Raw genomic sequence first — 12,317 nt, 5'->3', positions numbered from 1 at the left:
ACAACATACCAAAACTTATGAGACACAGCAAAAGTAATACAAAAAAGGAAGTTTATAGTGACTTCATTAAAAAATGTCTACATAGAAAAAAAGGAAAGATCTAAAGTAAACAACCTAAATCTACACCACAAGGATTAGAAAAAGAAGAGCAAACTAAATCCAACATTAGCAGAAGGGAAGAAATAATAAAGATTAGAGTAAAACTAAATGAAATAGAAAAAACAGAAAAAAAAAATCAATGAAACTATGAGTTGGCTTTTCAAAAATCCACAAAACTGATAAACCTTTAGCTGACTAAGAAAAAAACAGAGGGGGCTGGCGCTGGCATCCCATATGGGCACCAGTTTGAGTCCTGGCTGCTCCTCTTCCAATACAGCTCTCTGCTATGGCCTGCAAAAGCAGAAGATGGCCCAAGTCCTTGGGACCCTGCACCCACATGGAAAACCCACAAGCCTGGCTCCTGGCTTCGGATCGGTGCAGCTCTGGTCATTGTGGCCATCTTGGGAGTGAACTATTGGACGGAAGACTTCTCTCTCTCTGCCTCTCCTCTCTCTCTCTGTGTAACTCTGACTTTCAAATAAATAAATAAATCTTTAAAAAAGAAAAAGAAAAAAACAGAGACTCAAGCAAATAAAATCAGAAAGAGCAGACATTACAACTAATTCCACAGAAATGAAAAGGATTATAAGAAACCATCATGAATAATTATATGCCAACAAATTACATGACACAGAAGAAACAGATGATTACTAAAATCAAATAACCTACATGTCAACCTGGATGGGCTAAAGGATACTTGGATACCTGATAAAGCATCCTTTCTAGGTTTCAACAGACTGAGCAAGAATATACACTCTTCAATTTGGTAAACATCATTCAATTCACTGGCAGGCCAAAAAGAACAAAAAGGCAGAAGAAGGGTGAATTCTCCCTTCTGGAGCTGGGACATCCATCTTCTCTGGCTTTCAGACATCAGAGTCCTGGTTCTTGGGCCTTTGGAACAAATGACTTTACTGATGAATCCACAAATGTTTCAAGAATTACCATTAATCTTGTTAAACTCTTCCAAAAATTTAAGAAGGAACACTTCCTAACTTAATTTATTAAATTTATGAAACAGCATTACCCAAAACAAAACTATAGACCAATAATCCTAATGAACATAAGTGAAAAAAATACACAGAGAGAAGGAATGAATGAAAAGAAAGAAAACTACAAACCAAACCAAACTGAACAGGAAATTTAAAAGGGCATATACACCATAATCATGTGAGATTTATTCTTGAGATCCAAGGAGAGTTCACCGTACCAACGTTAGTTAATGTAATATACAGCATTAACAGAAGGAAGATACAAATCACATGATCATCAGAAGATGTAGTAAAAGTATTTGACAAAATTCTATACCCTTTCACAATAAAACACTCAACAAAACAGTAATAAAGGAAATTACTTTAACATACTAGAGACCATATATTAAAACCCGTAGCTGGGGCCAGCGTTGTGGCAGAGTGAATAAAGCCAAAGCCTGCAACGCCAGCATCCAGTATGGGTGCTAGTTCAAGTCCTGGATGTTCCACCTCTGATCCAGTACCCTATTAACATGCCTGGGAGAGCAGTGGAAGATGGCCTAAGTCCTTGGGCTCTGCACCCACATGGGAGACCTGGAAGAAGCTCCTGGCTCCTGGCTTCAGGGCTCCAGCCCTGGCCATTACAACCATTTGAGGAATGAACCAATAGATGAAAGAAAAACAATCAATAAATCTATCTCTCTCTCACTCTCTCTCCCTCACCCACCACCCTTAAAATAAGTAAAATAAATCTTTTTTAAATATGTAGCTAATATCATATCCAACAGTAGAAAACAAAGTTTTTTTTTTCTCTAAGATTGGGAATGAGGCAAGTTTGCCCAATCTTGTCATTTCTAGCCAACATAATAATAGTACTGAAGTCCTAGCCAGAGTAATTAGACAAGAAAAAGAAATAAAAAGATCAGAAAGGAATAAATAAAATAATCTGCTTAAAACTGAGATGATCTCATATGTAGAAAATTGGAAAGGTTACACACTCAAAAGAACTGTCAAAACTAACCAACAAATTCAGCAAAGTTGAAGAATCAACACACAAAAATCAGTTGTATTACTATATATAATAAGAAACTATATGAAAAGGAAATTAAGAAAATAAAGCCCTTTTACAACTGCATCAAAAAGCAGGGGCCAGCGCCATGGCTCACTTGGTTAATCCTCCACCTGTAGTGCCGGCATCCCATATGGGTGCCAGTTCTGGTCCCGGTTGCTCCTCTTCCAGTCCAGCTCTTTGCTGTGGCCCGGGAAGGCAGTGGAGGATGGCCCAAGTGCTTGGGCCCCTGAACCCACATGGGAGACCAGGAGGAAGAACCTGGCTCCTGGCTTCGGATCGGCATAGAGCCAGCTGTGGCGGCCATTTGGGGGGGGGGGGTGAACCAATGGAAAGAAGACCTTTATCTCTCTCTCTCTCTCTCTCACTGTCTGTCAAATTAAAAAAAAAAAAAAAAAAAGCATAAAATACTTCAGAGTAAATTTAACCATGGAAGCAAAAGACCTGTATCTTGGAAACTATAAAATACTGCTTAAAAGATAGTTTCCTAAAAACTATTACCATGACATTTGCTCTTGACCAGTTGATTTGCTTTTGACTGGACTACTTCCACCTCTTGGTAGCCATTGCTTTGATTATGTTTTATGCTCAGGATCATAGTGGTAAAGCCAATGTTTCATTTCCCACTTCAGTTCTTGGAGAATGCTTCTGGATCTTGATCCCACTTATCTCAATTTTCCTTTGAAAACTCTGCTCTTATCTGGAACTGATCTATCCAACAGTTTTGGAACTCATCAAGCAGGAAGTTACCTAGACTTTAATTTTTCAGTCAGAATTGGGTAGGCTGCACCAATGGATATGTCAGTGGTGCTGGCTATTGTTTCGGCTGCTAGTCCTCTTCAATTAATGCTCAAACAAGACTAATTTTTTTCTAGCAAATTCACGTGGGTGATCTGCTTGTGGGCTTCATCTTCAACATAATCTCTTCCCTTGTTAATATGAGTTATCCATTTATAAACTGCTGATTTCTTTGAGGCATTGTCCCCATAAACTTTTTGTAAAGACTCAATGATTTCACAATTCTTCCACTCAAGCTTCACCATAAATTGGATGTTTCCTCTTGCTTCAGTGAAAACAAAAACATACCTAAATGTACTGTAGTGAAACTATACCCAAAAAAAGAACTTGACAAAAGCAGATGAAAAGATCATCTATCAATTAACAGATGACTTTTGAATAGAATCAATGGTTATCAGTAGACTACAGAACATTATCTTCTGGGCAGTGAAAGAAATTAAACTGTCAACCTAAGGTTATAATCTGGGCAAAGATATCATTCAATAATAAGGGTAAAATGTGTTTTAAGATTTTTTTTTAAAGATTTATTTATTTGAAAGGCAAAGTTAAAGAGAGAGAGACAGACAGACAGACAGACATCTTCCATCCCAAATGGCTGCAATGGCTGGAGCTAGGCTGATCCAAAGCCAGGAGCCAGGAGCCTCTTTGGGTCTTCCATACAGGCGCAGGGGTCAAAAGACTTGGACCATCTTCTGCTTTCCCAGGTCATAGGAGAGAGCTGGATTGAAAGTGGAGCAGCCAGGACTTGAACTGGCGCCCATATGGGATGTTGGCACTGAAGGCAGAAGCTTTACCCACTATACCACATTGCTGGCCCTATTTTAAGATTTTATAAAGAAAATTTATGATTGAAAATCCTTCACTAAGAAAAGTTCTAAAGATATTCATCCAGAAAAGTGGAAAAGGAGTAGGCATCTGGTGGAACAGTTAAGTCGCTGCTAGGGATGCCCACCTCCCATACCAGAGTATCTAGATTTATAAATGATTTTTTAAAGATTTATTTATTCATTTATTTATCTGAAGGGCACTTAGAGAGGGAGAGGCAGAGAGAGAGAAGTCTTCAATATGTTGGTTCACTCCCCAAATGGCTGCAATGGCTGGAGCTAAGTCAATCCAAAGCTAGGAGCCAAGAGCTTCTTCTGGGTCTCCCACATGGGTGCAGGAGGCCCAAGGACTTGGGCCATCTTCTCCTGCCTTCCTAGGCCATAGCAGAGAGCTGGATCAGAAGTTGAGCAGCCAGGGCTTGAACCAGTGCCCATTTATGATGCCAGTGCCGCAGGTGGAGGCTTAGCCCACTACACCACAGCAGCGGCCCCAACTTCACTTCTGATCCAGCTTCCCACTACTATACACCCTCTGAGGCAGCAGGTGATAGTTCAAGTTGTTGGGTCCCTGCCACCCAAAGAGGAGAGTTGGACTGAGTTCTAGGGCCCCCTTGATTGTGGCCTGGCCCAGTCACAACACAGGCATCTGGGAAGTAAACAAGCAAATGGATGATCTCTCCCTCTTCCTCTGTAGTGTTTGTGTGTGTGTGTATGTGCGTGCATTTCAAATAAGTTTAATTATTTTTTTTTAAAAAAAGGGAAAATGACCCCTAAAGTTTCAGATAGGAAAAGAGACTAATAATTTAAAAGTTATTTGGCTGGGGCCGGCACTTTAGCATACCAGGTAAAGCCGCCACCTGCAGTGCCGGTATCCAGTGGTTCAAGTCCCAGCCGTACCACTTCCAATCTAGCTCTCTGCTATGGCCTAGGAAAGCAGTGGGAAATGGCCCAAGTCCCTTGGGTCCCTGCACCCACATGGGAGACCCTGAGGAAGCTCCTGGCTCCTGGCTTCGGATTGGCAGAGCTCCGGTTGTTGCGGCCAATTGGGGAGTGAACCAAGGGATGGAAGACCTCTCTCCTTCTCTCTATCTCTCCTTTTCTCTCTGTAACTCTGATATTCAAATAAATAAATAAAACCTTAAAAATAAAGAAAAAAATACGTTATAAAAAAATAAAAGTTATTTGGCTATTTTTACATTACAGGAGCTTTTAAAAATAGACAATACAAGCATGTAAGTCAGAAATGAAGTCATCGACACCAGCAGTTTCTTCTCCAAATGGACTGCCCTGCACATCCACACTGGACGCTATTAGCATAGACTTTTTTTTTTTTTGACAGGCAGAGTGGACAGTGAGAGAGAGAGAGACAGAGAGAAAGGTCTTCCTTTTGCTATTGGTTCACCCTCCAATGGCCGCCGCGGCCGGCGTGCTGTGGCCGGCACACCGCGCTGATCCAAAGGCAGGAGCCAGGTGCTTGTCCTGGTCTCCCATGCGGGTGCAGGGCCCAAGCACTTGGGCCATCCTCCACTGCACTCCCGGGCCATAGCAGAGAGCTGGACTGGAAGAGGGGCAACCGGGACAGAATATGGCGCCCTGACCGGGACTAGAACCCGGTGTGCCGGCGCTGCAGGCAGAGAATTAGCCTATTGAGCTGCGGCGCCGGCCTAGCATACACTTTTACACACACCAGCATTCAACTACAACAGACAGAAATGTTGGCTGCCATCAGTTCAGGAGTTTTGTTAAAACCATAAGCCAATTCACAAAGCAGCACTTGTAAGTTTGACAAAAAAGGGAAAGAGCAGGACACTCCACACAGTAGAAATAATAAAGGTTCAGAAGTAGAGATAAGGATGGGATGCCCTAGTCCTCATAACTTACATCATTTCATATCTTCTTCTAAAATCTCTGAGACAAAAAAAAAAGCCACTTCCGAGAAACAACAGCATGAGTAGACAAGAATCAGAGATTCATTATATCCTCTGGCAGGTCACTAAACTTTGCTTCCAAATGCTTCCGTCTCTCAGGTTGAAACATATTACATCCACTCGTAAGCAATGTCCCTAATATTTCCAGATAATAAGTAGGGAAAAGGAGGAAAATAGTAGAGTATTGATCTCTTTTATACTACCACTAATAACTATGTTGGGCATCAGCAATAAAGAACAAAGGAGACAGGGGCCGGCGCTGCGGTATAGTGGGTAAAGTCACCGCCTGCAGTGCCAGCATTCCATGTGGTCTCTGGTTCGAGTCCCAGCTGCTCCACTTCCAATCTAGCTCTCTGCTATGGCCTAGGAAAGCACTAGAGGATGGCCCAAGTCCTTGGGCCCCTACACCACGTGGGAGATCCAGAAGCAGCTCCTGGCTCCTGTATCCTGGCTTTGGGTCAGCCCAGCTCCGGCCATTGCTGCTATCTGGGGAGTGAACCAGCAGATGGAAGACCCCTCATTCTCTCTGCTTCCCTGTAATTCTGCCTTTCAAATAAATAAATAAACCTTGAAGAAAAAAAGAGACAAAGGCAGCAATTAGGAGGCAATGTGATAGGTACTGTGACTTACGGGGGATGCACATGGTACTGCATAAACACAGGGATAGTGGCAAATGCTTGCTCTCTTCTTTCGTTTTCAAGCTATTAACAGTGACTCCCACAGGACAAACTACTGAAGGATAACTTAGTCACATGAAGTACTTAAGCTACCATCTTGAATTTCAGATCTATCCAAAGACTCACTGTCAACAGTTTTAACAGTTCTTGAATATAACCTAATTCAACTTTCAAACATCCTAAGAAACAGTCAAATCAGCTTCCTTCAAATTGATCAAAATTTCATCACAGAAAACTAGCCAGGGCATTTTTGACCTGTAAAAATTACCATAATATGAGGTAGGCATGTGACCTAATGGTTAAGTGGCTCCTTGAGACACCTAGATCCCATATCAGAGCATTTGGGATTCAGTCCTGTCTCTACTTCCAATCCAGCTCTTTGCTATTGTGTACCCTGGGAGGCAGCAGATGATGGCTCAAATACTTGAGTCCCTGCCACCTACACTGGAGACTCAGATTGAGTCCCTGGCTCCTGGTTTTAGCCTAGCCCAGCCCTGGCTGTTGCAAGCATGTGGGGAATGAACTAGCAGATGCAAGATCTATCCCTGTCTCTCTGTTGCTAACTCTCTTTCAAATAAAATGAATATTTTTAAGAATAGCGTAGTTGAGTTTTTCTAAAACAGTAAAAAAATTTTATTTCATTTAAAAGCACATAATAGTAATACTAATATATTATTTACATGCATGCTGGAATTATCCAAGTATAATCTAACAGAAGAAAAAAAGAAATTTTTCAAATACACATTTTGTTCTGGACTTGCTCCTTACACCATAAAATCAAACACATTTTGTGTAAATTCTATTTTGTGCAACATGTCTTTCCTACTTTATTACAAATTGTTCAATGCTTAAAAAAAGTTAATCATTGGTTGGTTGGCTGTATTTCGTTGAGGCCATATTATAAGCCACACACAAAGCCTTCATCTAAGAAAATCTTCCTGAAAAAGAACACAGAAATGTTCTCAAAGCAAAGCAATTCTTTCTCACTCTACAATACACAGTAGCAGTATATAAGAAATCAGCGCTACAACATTCAACTTTTGAAGTTTTAAATTTATCCTGAGTGTCTATTAGTCATATTGGGAAGAATAGATAGTACATTTTCCCAAGGACACAAAATCCATATGTTACCAAGATGCCTTTTTAAAAAAAATTTCTTGATTTTTAACTTATAAGATAAATATAAGATTTTAGCTATCTTTAGATATTTCAAAGGACTTGGAAGCCTTTAATAGTCATATAAATATAAAAATTTTCACAAATGTTTTAAAAATCAATCACTTGATCAAAATGACTACAAACAAATGTACACTTTGACTGCCATATTAGCAGTAACACATTAGCTTACAAGCAGTTGTGTTACTTTTCTTCATCCCTGAGAGGTAAGGATCAATAATGTCATTTACTACCAATTGGAGAATAAAGAGAGACATCAATGCTGAGTTAACAGTCACCAGTGGTGGGCCCTTTGGTAAACACCTGGAACACTTAAAAACCAATGAAGTTCTTAATACACACTACCTTATATGGTATACTGTTTAGAATTTCATTTACCTCTTCTGTAAGCTCCTTGAGGGGAGAGGCCTTGTCTAAAATACTATTCTATATTGCCTTAGAGCTAAAAACCAGAGTTCAGCGCATACTTATTGATTAACAGCTGAAGTACAATGAACACTTTCCACAGCAATTAGAACAAAATTAGGATGTGGGTAAAGATCTGGAGACTCAGTTATATCCAACACAATAAGGGGCGAGACCATAAAAGTGACTCTGAAATAATATTCAGAAACACAGCAAATGACTTTACACAGTATAACTGTCTTCAGGAGGTACAACAAAATGTTGTACACTACAACTGCTTAGCTTAAAATCTTTTGGGAGGAGTCTTACAAACATGCTGGCTTTTGTACTATTCCTTGATGCATATTTCTTTAATGCTATTTCATGTCTGCATAAAACACCACCTTCAAACAAGAGAAGTTTTATTCATCAAAACCCAAAGAAAATACAAACAATGCATTTTTACACTCCTCCTTGGTTAACTGACACAGTATTTTGTTAATAAAACAAGGGTCATCATCTGTCTTTTCATTCACACTTGTGAATGACAAGAATTTTTCTGAGTCCCTCTTAGAAAAATCCTGTATCAACTTGGCTTTAAAATCAACTTTAACCAAATTCTTCCTTTCTCTCTGACCTTCAATCTCTCCAAATTATGCAGAAATCATATTTTAAAAAACGTTTATGATGCAAATTACATTATAATTTATGAGAACGGCAGCCTTACACTACCTTTACTATTTTAAATGAACAACACTAAAGAGGACAAAAGCATACTCTGAAGCATCTTCATGGATCTTCTAAAAATGGTTTCTTACTATAATTTCTATTCTCTTCATATAATTAGGTTAAGTTTCTGTGCTCCCCTTCTCTCCAAGATTAAATAATGTTTACACATCCCTCCAAGGCTTCACAAGCAGGCTTGTATCTCTTGTCTCCCACCCCTTTTGTCTAAGAATGCCAAAGCACTTCATTATTATATTTTACCGAGCCTATGAAGTCACTGGCAGGAGGGCTGACCGAGTTAAGCAGACTACCAGAGTGCTCTGAACAACAGACCAAAACTTAGTACCCCAGTAGCTCCTTAAAACTAGCTGGAAAATTTGCTAAGGGCCTATTTCCAGGTCATGGGGGGTGGGGGAGGGGGGTAAAACATGAAACAAAAACAAAATATAAAACCTTACCCACAAAGGAACTTGGACACACACACACAAACACACACATACACAACTGTTTCATTAGGCGGAAATACAACTGGTCTTGTTCTTTTAGTTTTCGGAGTTTAAACACCAGGTACATCTGCATCTTGATAAAAACTCCTGAGGGCAATTTGATCAGACACAGAAAATCCTTCCTTCAAAGAAATGCACCTTGTGACACTCCAAGAAGGAAGGGAGATATTTAAAGTAAAACCTGCCCTGAATCATCACCCCTGACTAGAGGCAGAGAATAAAAAAGCACTTGGCTTCAGGCGGCATTTGAACATTTTGCTGTAACCCCTGGTCCACAAGAAGCTGCCGGTAAAATTCTTCTACTCATCTCTGCCAAAGAGTCTCACACAGCATAAACTCACACGCGCGCATCTCTGCTTCCATTCTAGAGCTTCCCTCTTTGGTGCCCATGACCCAAAACGTGGACCCAATGTTACAAAAAGCAAAGTCATGGGGCAATGCGGGGGGTGGGGTGGGGGGGGTATGCAAAAGGCTGAAAGATCCAGAAAGGCACGGGTGTAGGGGTAGCTCACTCGTGGGTTCTCATGAAGCTGACACCCACTCGGGTGGGGATACAGAACGCAGAGGTAGAGAGAAAGCAATCCCGGACGCCCACTCTGACTTCGCCTTCCGCCTCCCTGCCCTCCATCACCCCATCCTCTCCCGGAGGACCACCTCTGGGCAAGAGGGCGCCACCGCCAGTGCCCCCACCCTCAGCGTGGAGGGCAACGCAGCGCAATGGGGTTGGAATGAATAGGGCTGAGCAGTGGGCGAGGGTCCCGCCAGGCACCAGGTGGAGACCCTGTCGCGGGTGGCCGCGCCTGGGGTGGGGGGATGGGGACGTGCGGCAGCCCCAGCCCGGGGAGAAGTGCGGCTGGGAGGAGGGTCTCGCCCTCGCCGCTGCCGGGGGAGGCTTCGGTTACTCACATTCTCCGTGTCCCGCTCGTTCACCGTCGGCAATGGCGTCCGGGCCGACATTTTGTGCGGGCGGCGGGGTCGGGCCGGGGTCTCACCGGCCGGGCTCGGGTGCGGGCCCCGAGGGCGAGAGGCAGGGAGTGCAGAGGCGAGCACAAGGCCGGGGCCCGGCCCGGGCGAGCGGCTCCCGCAGGCCGCGGGGCGGTGCAACAAGCGGCCCCGCCGGGGGAGAGGGGGAAGAGGACGCGGAGGAAGAGGAGGGGGAGCCGCTCCGCGCGGCGGCGCCGCCGGGCGACGCGGGCCAGAGCCAGCGAGGGCTCCAGGCGAGAGCAGTAGCACGGCAGGATGCGGCGCCGAGGGATAGGAGGCGGGGAAACGGAGCCGGGGGGCGGTGTCCAGACCCCGCTAGGCTCTCCGGGCCATGGCTGAAGGTGAACCCGGCGCCTCAAATCACTGCCTGGCTCGTCCCGACCAGCGCGGCTCGGCGGCCCTGACAGCGCCGCGCCCGCGCCGCGCGCCGCGCCCCGCCTCAGGTGTGCGGCGCCGCCCGGCCCAGCCGCATCCACGCGCCCGGGGCCCAGCGGCGGCAGCGCTCCCGCTCCTGGCACCCGAGCCACCGGCGCGCGCGTCCGGGCTGGGTCCGCGCCGTCCCCGCCGCCGCCGCCGCGCTTCAGCCTGGAGGAGCGGCCCGAGCCGGCTGCGCGCGGAGCGGCGGGCGAGGAACGCAGCGCCCGGAGGCACTTGGCCGCCGCCGCCGGGTGGGCGGGCGCCAGCCGAGGGGGCCTCTCCATTCATTCCCTCATTAGGGATGCGGAGCCGCCTCCTCCTCCTCCTCCCGCGCTCTCTTGCCCGCCTGTCCTTGTTTATTTTTGTTTCTCGCCCCACCCGCGGAGTTTATCGTCGTCTAAGAGCCTGTGGTGCTTTTATTTTTATTCTTGTTTGGTTTTTGTCGGGTTGGGGTGCGTGGGAGCTGATGCAGAGAAGTGCTCCCTCCCCCCTTTTATTGTCGCTTTTATCGGGAAGCATTGAGTAGATCCTACGATAGACCGTACACTCCCGTCTACAATCTCAGGACTTATTTCATTCTGAAATGCTTCTCCACCCCCGTTCCCCAGCTTTCTCAATTCCTGGCCTGAACCCCCCTTTCAGTCTCCTTCTCCAGGGAGCCATAGGGTTCAGGGTCACCCTCACAGTTGTGTAAAGGGCACAATAGCCCCACAGCAGCGCCAGCAACCCCGGAGGGGCGACCGGAGAAGCCCCGGTGTAAGGGGCTGAGGCCCCCGACTGCGTGGACTCGTTGGGAATGGGACCGGCCAGGGAGGTCTCCCCGCGTCCTGCAGCACCGTGGAGCGGGTGAGACCAGCGAGTCACAACATCTACACTGGCTGATCGTCACTTCCTGGGACACAAGGAAGTGTCACTTAAGCGAGCTCATTTAGGGAGGATGGAGAGCTGCCTCTGATTTGGGCCCTTTCCTAACTCAGTTGGCTTCTTCACCCTCCCATACACCTGCCACTCGTTACATTCTGCAGACATTGCGAGTATATACCGCATAGTCCGGGACCCGTTAGCCCTTTAAAAAGCAATGCTGCTTTTCTTGCTATCTTATTTGAGAGCTTAGTTGTGCACAGTCTCTAGGACAAAAACCTGACCATCTCTCTATTGCTCTTCCCAAGATTTCCTTTGCACTTCCTTTCGTGGTTGGAAGATAAAGACGCAATAGAGAGGATGGCTCTTTCTTCTTCTTCTTCTTCTTCTTCTTCTTCTTCTTCTTCTTCTTCTTCTTTTTTAAATCTTATGATGGTGGGAAATTCATCGTGTCTCCTGAAGTTCATCCATTTAAATAAGAACCCCTACAGCAGATGCTTTTTATCCTATCTCATTAAAGGTTGTTTCTGAAAAGTTAACATTTGACCCTAAGAACATGGGTCCAAAAGACCTAAAAATAGCAAACAAAAATCCTCTGAGGAAAAATAAATCCTCACTAAGTGTAAATTCACTTCTGGAACACTCTGTGTATTTATTCCTTTAAGCGTTTTGTGTTATAAACACTTCCCAAGTTCACAAAGCAAATAAAAATCACAAGACCCCTTTGGTGGTCACCGCCATTCCTCAGAAAGAATTAAGGCTTTGGAACTGCAACGCTGCGTTCTGAATTGTGGGATGCAACTGAGAATGCCAAGCTCTCCTAGTTCCTCTGCGGTCCGGAATCACCAAGATGGACTGAAGTTGCCAGGGCAGACGCTTGTATTTTTCTTATGAACT

At 44.6% G+C, this 12,317-nt stretch overlaps 1 protein-coding gene across 3 annotated transcripts in view; it reads right to left on the bottom strand.

The window, feature by feature from the left end:
- The window catches only part of MARK1 (microtubule affinity regulating kinase 1), a 156,839-nt gene extending 146,655 nt beyond the window's left edge, over positions 1 to 10,184 (bottom strand). For 2 of the 3 annotated variants that reach the window (XM_062210374.1, XM_062210376.1), the window contains exon 1: positions 10,065 to 10,184. In XM_062210374.1, coding sequence (XP_062066358.1) covers positions 10,065 to 10,115 — 51 coding nt within the window. In that variant the 5' untranslated portion in view covers positions 10,116 to 10,184. The remainder of the gene's footprint in view (positions 1 to 10,064) is intronic. The other variant, XM_062210375.1, reaches the window with a different exon arrangement.
- Positions 10,185 to 12,317: the final 2,133 nt, after the last annotated feature.

The sequence above is a fragment of the Lepus europaeus genome, chromosome 14, assembly GCF_033115175.1.
Source record: "Lepus europaeus isolate LE1 chromosome 14, mLepTim1.pri, whole genome shotgun sequence".
In the NCBI taxonomy this organism is placed as follows: domain Eukaryota; kingdom Metazoa; phylum Chordata; class Mammalia; order Lagomorpha; family Leporidae; genus Lepus; species Lepus europaeus.
This window is presented reverse-complemented; position numbering and strand designations above follow the sequence as displayed.